The 21,977-nt window shown below is 38.0% G+C and overlaps 1 protein-coding gene across 3 annotated transcripts in view; it reads left to right on the top strand.

Moving 5' to 3' along the window:
* The window catches only part of KCNIP4 (potassium voltage-gated channel interacting protein 4), a 282,324-nt gene that overhangs the window by 83,267 nt on the left and 177,080 nt on the right, over positions 1 to 21,977 (top strand). The window contains exon 1 of one of the 3 annotated variants that reach the window (XM_083860836.1): positions 20,976 to 21,439. The exons of the other annotated variants lie outside the window; for them this stretch is intronic. Within the exon in view, the coding sequence (XP_083716962.1) occupies positions 21,340 to 21,439 (100 nt within the window). The 5' untranslated portion in view covers positions 20,976 to 21,339. Of the gene's footprint in view, positions 1 to 20,975; positions 21,440 to 21,977 lie in introns of those variants that run through there. 3 annotated transcript variants of the gene reach the window in all.

Raw genomic sequence — 21,977 nt, 5'->3', positions numbered from 1 at the left:
ATATCACTAAATTCATACACTTTTCTTATCATACTACTCATAGTGCTTACTAGCATTTTATTCTGTGTATTTTGATTTTAGTAACTCATTTAAAATGATGACTTTTGTATTATTTCTGTGTATATGCTTATCCTTGCATGTACCAGGGATCCCATAGGAATTGTTCAGAAAAGATCTATTCTTTCATGGCTATCAACCTGAAGATTCAACTTACAAGGAAAAAATATCTGAGTGCATCTCACTTGCATTACTAATCCATTAATAAATGTTATAGGCCACATTTAAAACCTAAATGGTAAGTACTTATGAGATACTCAGGAACAGTTTTTTCACAAGAAGCTAGTAATACACAGAGCCACTTCTTAAAATTATTTGAAGAAGTCAGCAAATAAAAATAGTTACTGGATCTTCAAAAATACAGCACTTAACTAACTCAGGTGTTACTTGAACATTTTCTATGCTCTAGTGAAAAATAACTCTTGCAGAAGAAGGTTGACAAGACTGCTCTTTAAATCTATGAATTATGACAAATTGGGTAATGTTGCAGCAGCCCTCTTGTTAGAGGGTAGAAATGAGCCAAGACACAGACTTCTTGTTTATCATAGCATGAACAGGGTCCTGGTTCATTCCTCTTTACTCAGCCATCCTGACTCCAGCTATTCACTGACTCTGGCTGCAGCAATCTCGCACTGTAGGCTTCCCTTGCAGCCTCTGACTGCTGGTTATCTCCTGCTAAACTACAACTGCAGGGATTAGTTTGCAGACTCTGACTGCAGGCTTTTACCTGGCTAGACTGTGACTGCAGGTTCTAACAACAGGCTCTAATTGCAGACCCAGACTGATCTCACAGCAGCAATTCTCTCTCCCCAGGATCCTGCTTCTTCATGATCCTCTCCTTCCCTCATCCTCAAGGTTCCTCCTCCTTCGTGATTGTCCCTTTACCAGCTAACCCACTCCCTTTTATCACATTTGTCTTTACTGGCTATAGCTGTGACTCATCAGGGGCAATTAATTGGGTAATTACCACAGCTGTTACTTATCAGGGGTAAGGTCACCTGTATTCCCTTACCCTTGTATTCCTACAGGGTGAGAAGTTTATTTCTACTGCAACATGTAAATTGGTAAGTTTACTAGTTTTTTGGGGTTTTTTCCCATCCAAGTTTTTCTTTGGTCCCTGATGTGTAGTTACAAGGTTGTTTAAAAACTTCTTGTTATGAACTTCCTCATTTAAAACAGTCCTTGCCATTATAGAAAGAAAGTAAAACAGTTTTTTGATTGAAAAGAGCACGTCAGAGAAAAGAAAGTCATGGCTGAAATTCTGAAAAATCCTTCAAGAAAAAAACTGCCTAATGTTCTATGTTTTATGAACAAAGTTAGCTGAGATGCATATGGCAAGGAGAAGAGGTTGAAAGTAGTCTTATAACTCTTGAGTTACCAGTAGCTTTTTTGCTTTTTGTTCTGCACAGTGCTGGTCAGTTTAGCACAGTAAAATAACATTATCTCTTTTTAACTGAGAGAGGTCTAAACAGAAGTACCAAATCAGTGCTGAGGGAGAAAAAACCCACATGTATCCATTTTCTCACATCACAAATGCCCATACAAGAGTTAGTCAGTTTGTATTTATTAAACACATAAGGCTTTAGCTTCACAGTTTCCTAGAGATTTTATGGCCTGGGAGGGAGGAAAGCAGAGTGTTAATAACTAGAGGAAGAGCAGAGATGAAACAGAGGCAGAAATGATTGAGAGCTTCAGAAGAAAGGTGATTTGAAGCATGGATGGATTCATTATCACCACTTTTCTCAAAAGATTTTTCCTTCCTAGTTCCAAAACAGCAGGTACAGACTTCTTTCTTGTTTAAACTGATTTCAGTATTGGGGAGGAGAGACAAGGCTTTGCTGTCTTTTGAACTACACTTGCTTTATGTTAAAAGAGTTTTATAATTGCATTTTTGATAAGGAAGACATCCTAGAAGCTGGACCCTTTACTGAGTTTGTTTCTATAGAAATTGTTTAATAAGTAATGGAAGAGAACAGTGTATCATCCCTTTTTTACCTGGCACAGCACAAGCCACATAGATGTCAAGAAACGAGATGCTGAGCTGAAGGGTTCTCTCCCTTTCCTTCAATTTAGAAGGTAATAGGGAGCAGCAGGAGATGCAGCCCTGCATCAGTTTTTTTATTTTTTTTTTTCTGTCAGAGATGCTAACTCTGTTGGAGGTGCTAACTACATGTGTGGAGAAAGTGAGAGGGAGCAGAGCAGAGTCCTTATTTCCTTCAATTCTTTGATCTAGGAGTGAGGAAAGGATCAGCTTTTCTCTCAGGTCCTTGCATTTCCAAATACTTGTTCTAACAAGCACATGGAGAGCCTCAGGAGAGCCAGCAGCTTGGGTAATTGCACACTCTTGTGCTGAAGTGCAGAGAGTGAGCAGAAATACTTGAGAGGGAGGTTTGTGTGATTGTGATCAACCTCTCTATGAATTTTGGTATTTCAGCTGATCCATATATAACTCTCTTTTGTGAGTCTCTCAGCTAGCAAAAAATTCTTTTGATTTGTAGTCAGATTGGTTCTTGATTTTCATATGCATACTCAGTGAGAGCTGGCATTACTCACAACCACTGCAAATGTGCCAGATGCCACAGCTAGTCACTGTTGTCAAATATAAGACGGAGCTGTCATAGGCATTTCAGTTTTTCCTGGCCAGAGTCAGTTCAAGAAAAAGTAATGATGTATTCACCTAAAATCCTGTTTCCAGTATTTGCTGAACTTTTAAACACCTGGGGTAATATCTGGCTTTCAGGAGCAAGAGAACATTTTTGGGGATTCCAGATTTTTTCACTTACATGTAACTGTTACAGAAGAAACAATTTGTTATTACTACAACACCACCTTGCTGTACAACTGTCTCTCCTCAGTCAGGAAAGAGTGCTGTCAATATAGAGATCCAGGACCTGGTTAAAGCACAGTCTAGAAAGCCTTAGAAATGGATGTCACCACCTTCTACTCCAAACAGTGAAATCCGAAATTAATGTATGCACTTGAGTTTGTTTTTACTAGATACAGTGATTTCCAGTGCTTAGCCAAATTCCAGACAAAGAGTATGGATGTACAGACAAAATGACAATATACTTACAAAGGTATCCTGAATGGGCAGTGAAAAACTTAGAGATCCAGAAAGAATAGATATTTTTGTATCATGTTCTCATTTTCCCCACCATCCCCATCTCCCGCCTTATGTATAGGATACATAACATTAAAGCTTAGGTTTTAATGGGAGAAAAATGAATTAATCCTTCAAGTATTACAAGAACTATGCTCAGACGGGACTATATTACTGTAGATTGTTATTAAGAACAGTAGGTGACATATTAATTGTTTGTGGGAATTGTGACAGCATTGTTCAATAAATTCGGGGTTAACTCGAGAGAGTCTTAGTTTTGCGAAGTCCTTGAAAAGTGGGATCACTGCTTTTTAGAGGCTCATCCAAAGAAAATTTGTCAAAATATTTAAATATTGCTGGTGCTAGTTTTCAGGAGTTAACACAGCAAATGCCCCAAAACATATAATGCAAAATAGTTGCAACACATTAATTAGCGATAACCAGCACTAACTGAAGTTAAATGACATTTTATTACTTCCTTGTGAGTAATTTTTTAGCCTTTGGCTAGTTAAAAAAAAGTCTCACAAATGTTCAATTGGAAAGGATTTTGTTGTCATGTAAAAAGCAAGCAGTTTTTCTGGCAATAAATCTGAAAAACTCACTTTACTAATGATCTGCCATTCTCTTTCAGCAGTTTGAATTAGATTGAGGTGCATAAGGATTTGCTACTTTTAAGAAATGGCAGCTAGTAAATCAGTTGCAGGGAGATACTTTAGCTTGCATATTATTGCAAAAAAAAATATTCATTTTCATATATATATATTTCAGTGACAAACCTAATTTAAAAAACAGAGTTCATGTAAAAAATGAACAGCAAGCAAAGGTCCCTTGCTGTGACTGATTGCATTATTTACACTACTGCTTCAGGAATAACCAGGATTATTTGTCTTTCTGACATTACCACAATGATATGAGATACAGTATGCTAATTTGCTAATCTAGGGTTATAAAGTATTATTAGTCCTTTGTTTCTTTCAGTCTCTTAATTAGGGACTTGTTTACAGTCATCCATCTTTGCTCACATTTATGCAAATATTCCAAATTATTAACAATAGCATCAGTAGGGTCATGTTTATCTGGTTTTTTTTCCATAAAAATATTTTTCTAAAAGCCTTATGTAACTAGCCTCGTTTAGATGGAGCAGAAACTTACTCTGCTAATAAATCTAGATGTTTTGAGCAGCAAAGAATTACTGCCTGTTAATTTAAATTATACATATGTGCTGTGTCAATAATACATAAATGAACACCTCCATCAATTGTACATCACTGATTTCCAGTGCTTAGCCAAATTCCAGACAAAGAGTATGGATGTACAGACAAAATGACAATATACTTACAAAGGTATCATGAATGGGCAGTGAAAAAGTTAGAGAGCCAGATCAATTGTACATCACTATTTTCAAAGAACAGTTTGGAGTGGCACACAAAATAAACAGTGCTGACAGAATGGCCAGCATGCAGTAAGTGATTATGTATTTATATATATTTTTAATCACAAATTATTCTATTTGCATTGAATTAAAAAGGAGAAAATAGTAGAAAAATATAAATCTATTAAATATCTGTTTTTAAAAGACTGACTAGTAGTTTCCTTTCAGTTTTGTTTGTGTTCACTGATGATCTGTGAGGGACTGGAAAGAGGTCAGAAATCCCTTCCCCTCACCCAGAGAAGGAGGGACATGGGTGGAGGGCAAGTGGGAGCAGACAGTGCTGAGCAGACCCAGTTGACTCTTCCCTGACCTGTGACCAGGTCTCTGTTTTCTTCCTCTCTCCTTTTCTTCCTTTGCTTCCTTTTAGAGCTTTGGCAGTGACAGTGAGAACAATTAACTACAATCTTGTGAAGGAAGATGCGTGATCAAAGCACTCACTCAGCATAATTCAGCATACTCTAACAAGGACTTACATTTTGTTCCACCTTATGCCATGGGATTTCCCAGGAAATGGCCCTTTAATGCCTACCTGGGCTCTGCAATTTTCCCAATGGATGTGGTTCTGAAGTGTAAATGTGGTGTTCATGAATATGGTGAAAGTGCCTCTCTCCTTGCTGATCTTCCTAATGAGCTGGGTGCTTATTTTGCTCTGCATTTATGTCAGTTTAATACTAAGGGCCTGAGAGGCTTTGCAAGACTGAAAAACCCTAAAAGTTTTAATGAGCTTTGAAAATGAATTTTTACTGGTGTCAAAACAATATGTGGAGTGACTGAGAGGAAAACAATTTGGCATTAATTCTCCTCATGTATGAACTTAGAGAATATTGCACTTGAGCACATTTATAGTTAGCTTTGTAACAAAGCTGATAAGCTGATTTTATAAAATTGTTTGGCTGATTTTTGGAAAGGTGTTTTCAGATTATTTTTTCTTTGTGGACTTGGTTGGATTTTTTTCATTTGTTTTTAAAGATCTTAAGTTTATGAATGATTTTCATTACAAAGTACATGCAACAAGTCTTGAATAAGATAGCTGCAACTGAACCATTCTTTTGAAATGTCTTAATCATGTCTAATTCCAGTGCTTCCCAGTAGTGTGGAAACCAAAAGAATTTTTTCTTAAATGTTGAGTCCTGCTTAACACCTGAGGAAAAAAATACTTTTGTAGAAGAACAAGAAAATAATTTTGATGAAGGAATGATTCTGTGGTTTTCTTTGGAGCTTCTGACAAAATCACTACTGTAATTTTACCTGTCCTTTTGTGAAAAACTAATGGTAATTTTTGAAGTATTATTTCAAACCTCAATTATCAATTGTTTTGATACTCAATTATTTTTTACTGTTTTTAGACAAGGAATTGATAGAAAAGGAAATATTATTTTTAAATTTTTTTTCTTCTAAAGTAATACAATTCATTAAAATAGGAATTTACCTCTTAGTATGAAAAGGCTTTCTGCTTGCACATAAAAAGGCAGATCAGCAAATGAAATAGAGGTATTGAAATAATATTACTGTTCTGATTTTCAGAATATATTCTGTTTGTCAGGAAAACCATCTGAAAACTGCAGTTGCTAGCCTGCAGTACATTGGTATACATGTAAAAAATGCTTGAACACTAAAAGCAAATTGACTTTATGTAGAAAAAAACCTTAAACTAAGAGTGAATTTTGGTAGTTTTTGACTGATTACAGCTCTCAAAATCTAGAGTCTCTTGTACAAAGACCTTTCAGTCCATATTTTAAATTATATACAGTTAATGGGAATATACATTAGTTCAAAATTAGTTGCAGATCAGTATCTGTAACCTGCAAAATATTGAGTTAATTCCTTGTGCTTAGACATAATGTGGGTGTGTGTCTTCAGGATATATTATGAAATAAAACAGAAACTTGAGTTTGCATGTGAAACTTGGCTTGAAAACCAAGGACTTACTTTAGAAGTCTAGCAAGTGTTACTAGAGCAAGGAAAAATGAGTGCAGAGTATTCAGAATAAAGAAAAATGTGGTGAAGGTCAAGCAAAAAGAGAAGCAAACTTACAACACTGAGGAATTACTTTACTTTTTTAAGGCATTATTGCCTGTAGGGAGTTAGAGCACTTTAGGTGGAAAGTTTTCTGTTGAGCTTCCATGCCATGGTATGATATCACTTCTGCTGGTGCACTTCTGACCTTCTGACTAACCAAAGACTTTATTTTCATGTTTTTTCTTCCACAAAGTGTCTCTCCTCCATTTGTCTATATATATTCTGCCTTCTAGTTGCTGTTGTTGTTGTGCTGACACACCAATGAATTGCTGGTACAACATAAGCAGTTTGTGTTCATTGTTTGCCTGTATTAATTGGGCATTCTGCATGAATAGAGCTGTCTCCTGAAGAAATGCATTATTAAAGATTCCGTGTTTGCAGTGGTCATCTCATTATTTAAACATGTTTAGCATGCCTTCCTCTTAAAAGCACAAAAGAGCTACTTCAGTATAGCTGTCTATAGTATAGACATAAATACTAAATGTCTGTCACTTGAGAGTGGCTCTGCAGGTAAACCAGCCTTTTGAAACAATCCCTTTATTAGCAACAAGCATATTTGAGCGCTGTTGGCATAGATTTTGTTTGTCTTTAGTTAAGAAAAGGTTGCTGCTTAGAAAAGCAAAGGGCAGTTTGACCAAAACCCCTAATCTGATTTTACTGTAGGTCAGTACCTTTGTTGTTCTGCTCCAGAGCTCCAGCCTTGCATTTCAGATAGAAACAGCCCTTTCTATGAACAGTACCAGCCCTCTGTGAACGTGCATCATTTACCATTTTATTGGAAGCAGCTGAGGATGCTCTAAAAATAGATGTGTAAATGATGGACAGTTCATGATTTGTTGGCATGGAATCAAGACGTGACAGAAGGGACCAAACCAACCAATTGCATCCTCACTGCTGAGGTTACCATGGAAGCTTTAACTCTTTACTCACCCTCCATCTCTTGCTCACATAACTTGTGCAGTACACTTTAATTGTTATGGATGAAGCATATTTCATAGAGTAAAATCTACCTGCCCACATTAACTGAAGCTGTCAGACAAGATTTAGGGACCTATGTACATTCCACAAATTCTCATGGGAGAATTGAGGTACCTCTGCCAAGGTCTTGAGGCAAAAAAAGAGTAGACATGCAAATGTGAAATGTAAATAAACGCTCATTTGTATAAATGTAAATATATTTACAGAGTGAGAATATAAGGAAAAGATCCTCAGTGATTAAACAAAAAGGAAGGAAAAAAATAAAAAACAAGTAGAAAAATGAAACTTATTACCTAAGTCTCTTCAACCCATTTCTTTGTGGCCTGCAAGCATCTCATTTCTTACCCACCCTTCAGTTCAACCAGCCTGCACAGTATCCTCATAACTCTGAACTTTGCTTCATTTTCTATCATTTAAATATATTTTCCTCCTTCAGCTACATACAGTATTTAATTTCAAGCCCCCCTTGTTTAATGCAAGCATCCCAAAGCTTCCTGCAGAAACCACTCCTCAGTTTCTTCTTCATACATTGAACTCTATCTTTTCATTTTCACAGACAGTGTGGGAAGAAAATAATGACTTTCAAGACTTATAATATTATGCTTTCCCAATTGTTGATACTCTGAGTGGATGTAGTGATAGGAAGCTTCTTCATTTTAACTTCCTGTTTTCTGACAAGTAACAGAGAAGTTTGACAGGAGCTGGGGTGAGCCTGCCTGATTTTATTTCATTACAATCAGATTAAAAAAAAAAAAAAGGCATATCAACAGGTAGATAAATAGCAGTATTTAGAGTGTCTAATTTCTGGGACAAATAATTTTCCTTATTTACTCTGTATTCAAGCACCAAAGGAATATTCCTTTTCTCTTTATTTCCGTTGACTTGAACCCAAATAAGAGAGGTAAAACTTTCAATTAGATTCCCTTTGACCTTTCTGATTTTACAAAGATAAATCCATTACAGTGTCTCTCTCTGCCTTGGAATTTTCTTCTGCCATAATCCAACATTTTGTTTTCTCACACAGTTACTACAGGTTTAAAATAAAACTGGGCTGGGAAAAACAAATTCACCTCATTTTTCTTTGGCTTCATTCTCAGGAACACGCATTCCACTTTGATTTTGACCTAATAAATGAATATGCCTTCTGTTTTGCATGGTTTACATTTATAGTGGTTATATCTGTTCCTCAAGGCAAGTAGTGCCATAATTTTAACTGAACTATAACAACCAGATCTAAGTAGAATTATCTTGTTTTCTCTGAGTTGAATGTGTTGTTCTGAGGGGGTTTGTCTTTGCCTGAAAACAATTTAAGAAATCTGGGATTTTTTTTTTTTTTTTTTGAGCTCCCAGAGTTTACAGAATACCCTGGATAATCTGAAAGTTTTAGCATGTACACAGCAATCTCTTGGAACCTCCTGAACACCACCAGGCAGCTCATGTAAAGATGTAGCTTCATACAAGCTGACATGTGAATATATGGCTTCCAGACATGCTCAGGTGAGGTTTTTTGGCAGCTGGTGCTCACTAGGCCCCCTGCCTATGACTGCGATGTCAGCAGTTCTGTGCAAACTCTGAGGGGTTCTCAGTGCAGACCAGACAGGAAGGGCATGTCCCAGCACAGTGTTCTCACTGTGCATGTGGTCATGGGTCTGTTGTAGGAAATGTCAAAATTCAGAAGTTTTTTCACTCACTGTGTACATATTATGAGTGTGTATTAGGCATTACCTAGAAGGTGTTCTAATCCTGTGTAGGATTCAAATCAAAACCCATCACAGCCATAAGCCACACGTGTGATCTTGAACTTTTGTCACTGTTATTTCTGAGTGCTTCCAAACTTTCCTTTCTCCCATTCAACGTTTGTAGAGAAATATGAAAGGAGACTTGGATTACGATGTTACATCAAGTGAGAAATTGTGTTGAAATATCTGTTCCTTATTCCCAGAATATAAAAAACTAAAGTTTGAAAACGCCAATGTTTTTTCTAGCCCAACTAATACAGTGCTAAATGAGGAAAAATGGTTAATACCAATCATACAGTGAATTCAGCTCCTTTGTTCTGGTGTGTCTTCCACTCGTTCCTCACATTGCTTAGATCAAGATTTGATATTACTTTGGGAGAAAATTGGAACTAAGGTACTGCTAAGCTAAGGTACTACTAAGTTCTAGCATTCCTTAAATATTTTTAGCTGCAGGATTGCCAGAAGCTTCTATGTAGCATAGAAGCTACATCCTATGCCATTTCATCCAGAACATTTTGCACACTTCGAGTTTCAAAGGGTTTGTGAGCTTCAACAGTTTATTAAGACATTATAGTTGAGACTTCTTATGAAGAAACTCTTTAAGATGAAAATTTCAAAGAATTTTGGAGACTCTTTAATCTTGACCCCATAGTCAGTTACTTTATAAAGTAAAAGTCTGCTTCTCCCTTTTCCAAATTATTTTTTTTTTCACAGCCAGAGCTGTACTCTGCCTTTCCTTTTTTCAATCTTTCACAGCAGCATAGCATACTTAAAGCAATTACAGAAATTGCAACAACAAAATTAGAGTGTTGTAGGTACTTTAAAGTTTATTATAGCACCAAGAATACCAGGATGGACCACAGGATACGCAGATTATACTTTTGGCTCTTTAACTGTATTATGAAAAGCAGCTCTCTCTTACTTTGTTTCCCTATCTAAATGTCAGCAACAAATATTCCTGGAAAACACTTTTGACAAACACTGAGCTTTTGGGGCAGACTTCAAATTCTGTGTACTATTGGTTGGGAAGAGCCCATCTATACAGAAATTAAGCACTTCCCAGAATACACTAATATATTGGTGAAGTTAAATTCATAGTAGAAACCGAATTTTTCTTTGCACAGAATCTGACTCATAGGCAAGAATATTTACAGAGTAAAGTGCTACTTGTCAATATTCCTCTCAAGGTAACCTACCAGATCTCATTATCTGCTTCAATAAACCACAGTAACAACGAGCCCTATTGCTTTTCACAGTGCTATTATTGCTGTTATCCCAATCCCATAAGGTGAGATTAACTATTTTCACAGGATTTTGAAAAGGATGCAATAGGATTTACAAATAAGGTATTTTTCTTAAATTGAAAATCAAGGTGCAAGAAAAGAAACATAATTGAAAAGCTGTGACTCATTTCTCTAAAAAACCTGAGGTGCATGCCTATTCATGTACCTTCTATTTTTAAAAAGGTAATGACAGTCTAAGGCTCTCCATTAGTCTGTGTTAAAGCAGGCAGAAATATTGAGCTGAATTTTGTTGTGAGTATAGTTTATTTGATATTGCCTGGCACATCAAACAGCACAGCCTAAATAAGGCACTGTGTTTCAATAGAAGTTGTGTTTTGGGGAGCCCGGGTGGATGCAATATTTGTGATTTGCACTTTCTTTTGTGGTCTGTACTGCCCCATGCAGATTCTAGCAGCTGGGAATCCTCTCTCTCCCCTCATGGCACAAGCTGTGAGAGTAGGTTAAAAGTATAGCTGTCCCCTGTGTAAGTTAAGACATAAATTATTAACTAGTTATTAAGTAGAGACAACTTAATGCCCAGCTGTCCTTTGCAGCAGTTCACAAATAGTTGCACAGGAATTTGTAGTAGTTGTAACAAGACTAACCAGTTCCCCATGTTCAGGCTCCAGCAATACAAGTGCTCCACAGAGAAAATTCCATGTTGCCATATACTCACCAAAACCACAGCCAACAGGCTGCAAGGCCAAGACACAACTGGATAGAAAAAGTACAGAATACCTCATTCTGTCTCTACCCTTTCATTTTCAGTTAGTAGTGTCAAACATAAATCCCGAGGCTAAAATTTTAAGCATCAACTTGAAAATATTAAAAAAAAAAGTCTTGCTTTGCAGTCTCCAGCTAACCCTGGTCACCTTTCCAATGCTGGCACACTTATTTTAAATGCTAAATACAAGTGTGCCAGCATGCTTTTTAGTACTCCAGTACTAAATAAATGCCATGTAGCATTTTAAGCTGGTAACATTTTAAACCCATTTTGTACTTTTGTAAGAGACTGTATATTACAAATCAATAGCAAATTAGGTCCGGTTCCTTTGGGACCACTGACTTATGTAGGTCTTGTTGCTCACTGATTGTGTTACAGATTGCATGGGGGTTTTGCTTTTTGATTGTTTGGTTGGTTTTTGCTGAGTTCCTTCAATTAGGAGAAGAGAGGCATTATCTCACAGATTATTCCTCTCATCTCTGTGAAATCTCATGCTTTCTCATTCTTTCACTTACTCCAAAGGGGACTGTGTCTACACTAAGGCAGAAGCACTAAGTCTTAGCCCAATTTATAAGGACATCTTTCTTATTTTCAAACAAAACACAGCCAAACCATTTTATTTTCTACAAGCAGATGCACTGGAAATCCATCTGTCTTTTTGGATCCTGTAACAGATGCTATCCTGCTTTCCAGTATCACTGAATTCTGCCCATGGATGACCCATGCTTCATTTGTACTTGATTTTCATTTCGTTTATCCTGAACCTTGTAATAAAGCTCTCTGGTGTTCAGTAAATTACACAGAATTGAAAGCCAGCCACATGAACTGTTAACATGTCATGAGACAGTTATTTAGGGCTCATCTCTGCCGAAGTCTCCACACATTCAAAACCAGAAGAATTTATATGTTGAATATTTGGCAGCAGCTCCCTCTTTACAAAGCAGTTTATCTGCTGGGATAAAGAATTTCTCCAAAAGAGTTCATCAGGTAAGAAATAGGTCTTTCTGATCAAAATTCCCTGAAATTGATCTTACCTTAAAGATTTATTACAGAATAGGTTGACTGTGCAGCCAAAACTGGCATATAAATGCTAAATTTGTTTCATGCAGCAAGCACTGGCTAGTCATGAGTTATCAATATAAATTTATATTTATTAAAAACTATAATAACCAATGAGGTATTCAGAGAAAGCAAAAGAAATAAATACCTACCTGTAGTGAAGCTTTGCATGTGTCCCACTTGTTTTTTGTTTGTTTTGACAAATGAGGTGCATTATATGTTGTATTTCAGACTGTTTTACATTCCTGAACTCCCTGGAATATTCAAAGGTCTCTTCATGATATATTGCTAGTGAATATAAAAACAAAGGAAGTATTACCTGCCTTTTATAGAAATTCTTCTAAGAGATTAAAATGAAAGAGCAAGAGTCTCTTGATGCATTTAAAAATTAATATGTAAATAAATTTCAGTGTCTTGTTTGTTTTTTGTGTCTCCACTGGGTCTGTCTTTGCTCCAGAAATTTTCACACAGTTTTGGAAGGTCACCAGCTCACACATAAATACATTCACCTTACAGACTGAAGTGGAGAAGGCTTAAATCAAGTCCTAATCTTTCCAGTGCAGCAAATATGAATTTAAATAAAAGTACCTTCCAAACAGCACAGAGGACTAAAAAAATGAGGACTAAAGAACCGATGGAATTATGAATCTATAATAATACATATTTTTATATGCAAATGACCACTTTACAAAGAAAAATATTCCCTGGAAACCAAAAAGTGCAATAATGAGGAAAGAAGTGGTGATACAGGCATTCATATTGCATAAAGACAGGCAAGGGAGAAACAATTTAAATAACAAGAGTTCCCTGCCTATTAATTTACGAATATTTCTGCTGAGTTTAGCAATATTGAAAGTCTCTAAGTCCTGGTGCTCAGTGCATAGAAATCTTCTGTTCATTTAATTAAAAAATGTCAGTGCTTTATGTCTTTCTGGACTGTTGCACTGATGTTCTTTGAATATGTGCTGTAAAGACCACATATGCAACTGATGTAGTTTGAACTGTCTGCTGAGACTGCTCACCCAAGTGTGTGTTTCTGTATAGCTGGTCATAAAAGGGCCATCCATCTATCCTCATCAGATGGCTTAAAACAATCATTAATAGTCAGGGATCATTGATGAGGTAAAGAATACTAATAGTTGAATAAAAGAATACTAATAGAATACTAAAGAATACTAATATTAAAGAATACTATATGATTGTATAGTTATTTTAAGTGGTTTTTTTGACTATGAGAAAAATGGTGCAATCCCCCATTATTCTTCAGGCACCCTAATGCACCCTTCATGAGTCTCTGCAATAAGATGGCTTAGCATCACCCTCCTCCCAAACAAAAACTCCTAGCAAAATTGAGACTGAACCTAAAATGATCTTTGCTTAGGCACATGGATTTCTCCGTATCAGATTTATACACAGTAGAGACCTGCAGGGAAGAAATTTAAAGACTGTCAGGTTGTTAGGAAGAAACTTGTTGGGCTCCTTCACAGTGCTCCAAGTAGGTAATAGGGCAGAATTGGAAACTGAGTGTGTATCTGTCAGCTTGCCTTATTTATTTAATGTATGTTGGTTTGCTTTGTATAACCAGTCTGGAAAACAAAAAACAAAAAGAACATTTCTTGTTCTGTCATTTGTCTTAATAAAAACTTCTGGGCAAAGTATGAGCTTGCTCTTTGGGCTAACAGCACTCTAGGGCTTAAGTAAGGCTGAAGAGTCCTATAGACATTGGCTTCAGATTTCTCTAGCTTGTTGGTTCTGTCTTGTTTTGTGGTTCTCTGGGTTTTTTAAAGCAGAACTATGAAAAATGCTGTCTTTCTCCAAACTCTCAAGTTGTTTTCCATGGGCATATGAGCTAGGCTTTCCTGGGACTTTTACTGTTGATTGGCATAAGTCTCTTGTCTGCAGTGAGCTGCTAATGAACCAACAAGGGATTAGGAAGAAAAGTCTGGAGAACATCCACATGCTGCATCAGCTGAACTGGAGGAACTCTTCTGTCAGTCTCTTTATTTTGAGGCTACAGATAAATTTCCTAATCATATTTGTGATAAAGTCGACTTAATACAATGTTCATAGCTAAAGTCTGCAGAAAGCCTGACAGTTTTCCAATAATCTGTAGCAAAAGAGGTAGCAAACCATAGAATGTATTTGTAATTATTAATGGTATTTGTAATTATTAAAGATGTGTCTTCTCCCTTTGCTATCTGGATGAAAATTTTACCACATTGTCTCATCCTCTATTTCTCACCCTCTATCCATAGCTGTGGCTTCAAAAATGTCAGCATCCACATGCAGTTATAATAATATTTCAGAATACTAAGGGGTTGTATTAAATCCAGCAACATTTCTTAAGAATAAGGTCTAATTTATGAATGAGTAAGGCTAATATGGTTGCTTGGGTGGATTAACAGCTCAATATTCTCTAAAAGTCAACAGCGACTAGGTATGGCAGATGTACTTAAGGACTAGCCTTGAAGGTGACAGCAGGTATTTTGCATGTGATGAAGTGGATCCCTTAGAAATGTAAGAAGACTGAAATAGTTGGAATAGTAAGCAAGAAAGATTAATTTTGTGGCACTAACCTGAGTGGATAAAGAGGAGCAGGACAGCACTTGACAAAGACAGAAAAGAGAAGGTCACAACAGCTGAGGAGCAAACCCATGAAGTGGTGATACCCAGATTAAAAGGCTGCGGGACTGACATGTCCAGGAATCTTTCAATGAAACTACTTGTGTCATGGGTGTTAACTCACAGGCTTGCACCTTGGCAGAATAACACAATCTCTTAAATGTACTGGAAGTGTGGGTTGTGTACCAACAGGCCTGATGAACCATGGTGCAATAAGCTGCTGGAGGGCTGCTACCACCTGTGGCATCCCACAGCTGTGTGTGGCACTGAGCTCCTCCTTGTGGCCCTGTGTTATTCAGAGAAATCGAATCAAGTATCATAAAGCACCATCACTTGACAAGCTGTGACTATCTCAAAAATCAAAATTAAGCTTCCCACATTAATTCTTCATTGTGGAAGATGAATAAGAGTTTTACAAATGACGATTGGTAATTCTCCTGTAATATGGGAATTTTAAAGTCTAGGAATTTTTCTAGTTTGGAAAATGATTCAGTATGTTTCCTCAAGTGCAAACACTTGAAAAATCATTAAGTTTCTTAGGAGAATATTCCTTACTAATAAAGAAGTAGCAGAAATAAATAGCAAGAAACAGTTGAACAGTTGAACTGCAACCCTGGAATTACAACAGCCAAGTATTTTTCATCTTCAGTTTCCACAGAGAGCTTTAAAATATAGTTGTCTGACATTTTTAAGGCATTTAAAATCTTTGGAGTTTTTTTCTTTTTAATGAGGTTTAAGAACCTGTAGCAAAGATGGAGTTATCAGAATAGTATGTGATGAGAAAACTTCTCTCTTCTAATGACATTGTTCATGGTCTCAGTTAGTGTTATAGTTTCCAGAAATATAAACTGCCAGATTCAGGGAGCCATATTTTCACTGCATGGAAAATGATAAACTTGAAACATAATTCCATTTTAAGGGGTCCAGAATACCCACATAATATTCAGCAGATTATAAAGAATAAGTGATATATTGACAGATTTTGAGCTGCTTCTGACATTTATAGCAATCCAAAATCGGAGTGATGGTATGATATTATCCAGATATTCAGGTATACTTTTCAGCTGGAACTACATCTCAGTTGGCATGTAAGGACATTTTCTGCCAGTCTTTGAAAAGCCTGCTTATGAGTAATTGTCGTGTGTAATTTTTTTCTATTTCAATCAGTTCTGTAGAAGCCCAGGATTTATATATTGCCATCTAACTATGCACCCAGTGTGAAGAGACAGAACTTCTGCTTCATGACTATGTCATGCCCTGCCCTGCTCACACCATGGGAGACAATTTGGATGAGGTACAACCTCCATGCCAGCCCATGGAATTATTCCTGCCTGCTGCCATGGGTCTGAACTGCTGGTTTAGGGGCACATTAGTAACTGTGGCTTCCTGTGTGGGACAGGGAATTGGTATTCTGACATGACATAAGCATCATCAAGATTCAACTCTGGCAGCTCCTTGCATTGTGACAGGTGAAAAACACTGGACACAGTTCAGGATGTAAACTTAGATAAAAGTTGTGAAAAGGTAGAAATAAGGCACTGTCATGTTAGATTGCTGTGATCTTTTTTCACCTGTGTTTAATCTGGGAAAACTATGGAAGTCATGGTGGCTTAATGCTTATAGGGAAAGTTGCAAAGTGTTGGCTCTAACGTTTAGAGTGGCTGAATGCATCATAGCATTTTGTTACTTTTTTCAGATTCATTAAATAATTACTAAGAAAAAGTGTTAAATTAAAAGAGACAAGTTTGTATCTTTTTTCTGGTTTTCTCAGTGATTTGATGAGCTGGAAGATTTACTAGGTTTTATTTATTTAATTTTTAAAAAGAATGTCTTAGTTCATTCTCTTTATTTATATTGTTAGTAGCAAATTTAAGAGCGAGAAAAAGGGAGACTACAGTGTAATAGCAGCTAGCTGCTAAGTAACAAAGTATTTGAATTTATGATACATCAAGATTTTCTGGCTCCTTTTCGTCATTGGAAAGAAAGAGTGTGGTTTCCCCTTTTAAGATTAAAAAACTATGAATTTCTTTTAAATATCTACATGGAATACATATTTATGTTTTTATTGGCTGTTGGAATATTTATTCAAAACAGTTCTTATTAAAATAGGAAAAATATGCCTATTTATTTTTGTAATGAGTTGGAGGGACATGACTTATAAAGCAATCATTAGATTCCTCTGGCTTTACATCATGATTTTTACTATTAAAAAAAGTACTACTTAAGTTTTTCCTGGTCAAAATCAAGAAATTGTATCCTCTATTAGAGGTTTTGTTTTCAATTGTTATAGGTACCATGGAATTCCCACTGATATTATTCCATTTCATATTTCTCTTTCAGTGCATTGACTTCTGCACCCAGCTCTGCCAATTAACTCTATCATTAACTTTCCCCCACTAATGATAGCCTTTCCCAAATCTGGTATTGCACATGTGCAGCCCCCATTGCTTTATCCAAAGCCATCAAGTTTAGCTCTGATCACTAATCTTTTATGTTTTAAACAAAATCCAATGGATTTTGATTTCTGCAGGCCAGACTCCCATAAACTATTTTGAGAGGTGGTAAGGAATATCAGAGGTCAGTGATTGTCCTCCTGGAAGTCATGATGAAAATCTGGGTGTGGCTTACCAGCATCCAAATGAACATAGGAGTGTAAGAAAAGGAAGTGTAAGGAAGAAATATAACCATTACTGGGACTCCATCTGTAGACTAACTCATCACTTTTCAGTCTAAATGGATTGGGTCTTTTTTTTAACATTAACATTTCATGATATATAGCATTAAGCAACAGCAGTTAAGATTAATGGTATCAAGGATCTAAGTCATAGTAAAGCAAATGGAGTCATTGTGTTGTGGTTTATAGCTCCATCACAAGATGAGAAGTGACCATTTAAATATGTTCCTAGCTGAAAATATAACCAGTGACTTCAATTTAATACATTTACTCACACAGTAAAATATAATGCTGCAAAATGCTTTGATGGAAAAGGGACAGCATTTATAATACTTTAGGACTGAAACCTTTAATTTGCAGTTACCAATAAGAAAAACAACCCTTCATGCTCTTATGTATAAAACACCTATATAGCATGTAATTTATGATTTAATATCTTTCCTCCCATTCCTATTGCCTATAGTCCTACTCATACACTTTTTAAAAGCTTAATTCTACAATATATGAAGGCTTCTGTAGCTAGGCAAGAGCAAAAAATAGGGTGTCAATGCTTTCAATTGTTAGCTTCATTCTTCCTGTCATGTTTTGATAGAACCCTATAGGTAAATGAAGATCACTTTTGTATTGGTCTTTATGGAGAACAAAACATAAAACAACATGCCTCATCACTGTTTTTGGCAAGGTACTTGGAGAGAGAAATAATGTCAAGCAGTTTGTAACCTTACCTGTCATCGAGCCAGGTCCATTTTTAAGCAGGTAAGAAGGTGAAGATCAGAGAAAGCTTTATGCTGTTTGGTGTTCCTATAGGAGAAATATTGTAAGATTTTGAAAAATGCTTTTGTTTTTCTCAAAAGCAATGACTTAATGTGGGAAGGTGTATTAAACTGCATATTAGATTACCTACAGTTATATCAAAAAAGAAGGAGAAAAAAGGCATTATTATGGCTGGTTCACAGCACTTGAGAAACACAAGTTTAATCACAGCTTTCTTGCAAAAACCTTGCCTTCCCTGGAGATTATCATTCTTACTGTGCTTTGGCATCTACCTGTAAAACTGTAGCCATCATACTAATTCTTCATTTCTTCTGTATTTCTCTGCTGTGTCTTGGAAGAAGAGTCATAATTAGCCATAGGTTCAGTACACCTACACCTCTGGGAAATACTCTTCAGTTTGCTGGTACTTGAGGAGGCAGACCCCTGACACATGTGTTTGGTCACTGCCAGCCATGTGGCTCCAGTTTGTGGGGCAATGGCACCTGCCAGCTTTGCAGCACTGCCACCACAAGCTCTGCTTTCCACTTTTTTTTTGCTTTCAGCCTAACTGGAACTGTCACAAAAGTACCTTTAAAAAAGTATTTTAAAAAGTGTTTTCATTTTTAAATTTCCAGCAGACCAATATTACTGAAAGCTATTAATTAAAAGGAGTATGTCCCTTCAGGTGTGTCCTTTGGGTATATTGCACATACCCAAAACACAACTTGTATCCACCTTTTGGGTAAAGGCATACAAAATTGAATGTTATGTTCCTGATGCTGATAAATTGATTGATGTTATGTTCCTGATGCTGATAAATTAGTCTATTTTAGTTCCACATTGAAGGAAAGCTGGACCTACTTTCCTTACAGCCATTGCTAAGATATCTTAGAGGGAGAAGACATTTAGCCTTGTTTAGAACAAAGATTGAATGAGAAAGAAAAGAAAAAAAAAAAAAAAAAGAAGAAAAGAAACATAAGGAGAAAGTCTGCACAAAATAAAAGCAAAGATTCCCAAGGAAAAGCTGCCTGTAGAACTGAAATTAATTCAATATTTAAGATAGAGTGTTGAAACATAGATTTGCGGACAGAAAAAGTTTAAGCAGCTTCAGGGAGCCCAATCCTGAGTAAAAATCAGAGAATAATGACATGTGAACATTACGCTGTAAGGCTTTATCTATCCACTCTACAAAAACAGGTACCTATATTCTGTTACTGCCATTACTCTCAGTTCATTCTACTGTTTTCAGTAATGACAACACCCATTATTATACAAGTGGGGGACTTAAAAGTTGCTGCCAATTCTCACATAACACAATGAATTTTTTTAAAATCCTATCTAAGGAAAGAAAGAAAACCGAGCCCTTGGCAGTAATTGATTTCAGCCATGAGGGGGACAGTGCTCTACCAGACAGGATTAAATTTGTTGCAGTTGTTCCCCTGCTCATTCTTTGCTGCAATAGAGGTGCTGTTTTGCTATTGTAAATTTCTTCTTAGATGCTAAATTTTTAAGGGATTTAAAGAGTAAATCCTTAACCATGAATACACTGCATGTGCCAGTGCCAGTAGTGCAGACTGTTGCAGATAGGCCAGTGGCTGTTAGTGGTGTACCAGTCCACTCCTGTGGTCAGTGTTCCTGTATTGCACTGTTAATGTTTTCCATGGACAGAACTTTGTTTAGAAAATATTACTGAAGTGAAAAACAATTTGGAAAAAAAAAAAAAAAAAAAAAAGAGCTTGCTTCTTCTTTTTCTTGCCCCATCCCTGGTAATGTTCACAGCCACACTGAATGGGGCTTTGAATAGTCTGGTCTTGTGGTAGGTGTTCCCTTGCCTGTGGTGAGGGGATTGGAACTAGACGATCTTTAAGGTCCCTTCCAAACCAAACCATTTTATGGTTCAGACTATGATTCTTTATCTGTCTTTTCAATTTTTGTTTTTCAAAGAAGCCAACAGTATAAGCCTTAAAGAATCTGAGACAGCCTTTTTTTACCCCCCCAACAGACAAAAAGATTCCTAGCTTGCTGTTACAATACAGTGCTGTGTCTAACTTGCACATGCAACAGGTCATCGTACCGAGGCAGCTGTTTGTACCCGGAGAGCTGACGGAGAACTTGGCAAGTGCCCCGGCGGCACATCATAACACTGCGGCTGGAGCCGGCCACAGCTGGCGGGGTGGGGGACTCGTGCCGCCTGTCCCCGCACCTTCCATGGGCCAGCGCTGTCCCTGAGCCGGGTGTCACTGCTCAGCGCCGGGGCAGCTCCGCGGGGCAGTGCCCGTGTCCGGCGGGGCTGTCCCCGTGTCCGGCGTTGCACTCCCTGTGCCCGGCGGGGCTGTTCCCTGCCCGGTGGAGCTGTCCCCTGCCCGGCGTTGCACTCCCTGTGCCCGGCGGGGCTGTTCCCTGCCCGGTGGAGCTGTCCCCTGCCCGGCGTTGCACTCCCTGTGCCCGGCGGGGCTGTCCCCGTGTCCCCGTGTCCGGGCTCCCCGGTTGCCCCGGTAACGGCTCCGCGCCCCCCTCTGGCTCCGCCGCCAGCCCGGGGCGGTTCCCCCGCCGGGACGAGCCGGCGGCAGCTCCTGCTCTCCGAGGCCCTTTCCGGGCGGTGCCGGGTGTGTCCCGGGCGGGGCCGGGTGTGTCCCGGGCGGGGCCGGGTGTGTCCCGGGCGGTGCCGGGTGTGTCCCGGCAGGGCCGTGCCGGGCCGGGCAGTGCCGCGGGCCGGAGCCGATCCGCTCGCCTCTCCGGCCGCTGCCGGGGGAGCGGGATGTGCTCTCCGCCGCTCCCCTCCCACTCGCCCCCTTCCCTCGCAGGAGCCTTCCGCGCCTAGTTTGATGGCTTTGCAAAGAAAGCCAGGCAGAAGAACACTTTCCTCAGTGGCGGTGGCCAGACCATGACCTAACTCACCATGAACTTGGAGGGGCTTGAAATGATAGCGGTGTTGATCGTGATTGTGCTTTTTGTAAAAGTGTTGGAACAGTTTGGGCTGATTGAAGCAGGTTTAGAAGGTAAGGGAGTGCTTTTCAGTGGCTCGTCGTTTTTCTGTTCTGCTTATTCTCTTGCAGCGAGGCAGGAGCACCTGTACCCTGGATATTATGAGGCACTGCCCGACTCACTTCCAAAGCGACGTGCCCATCAGTGCCTTGTCTCTCGTGGGTGTTGGTTGTGCTGGTTTAATTCTGTAGGAAAAATAAACTGGTGTCCAGAGAACTGCCAGTGTAAACTTAGGTGTTAAAGTCTGGATCTGTTATTCCCGTTGTAAATCTGAACATTTAAAGCAGTGGAGGGTAAAAGCAGATTTTAGGATGATTACAGGTGATCATATTGCCTTCAAACTGTCTTGTAATCAAAATTGTTTTGTAATGTATTCATGTTAACATCATCTCTACTAGAATTGTTATAAGATCAAGATATATATTTTCTAGCATTTAAAAACCTGTTGACTATTTAATTTACTGTTGGCATTTTAGACTGTGCTTGAGGAAGAACTACAATACTCAGATTCAAACTAACCAACTTGAACATTCACTAAGGGGAATCAAGTGC

Source organism: Zosterops lateralis, assembly GCF_965231275.1.
Source record: "Zosterops lateralis genome assembly, chromosome: 5".
Classification (NCBI taxonomy): Eukaryota; Metazoa; Chordata; class Aves; order Passeriformes; family Zosteropidae; genus Zosterops; species Zosterops lateralis.
The sequence above is the reverse complement of the archived record's forward strand: the minus strand, read 5'-3'. Positions and strand labels throughout refer to the sequence as shown.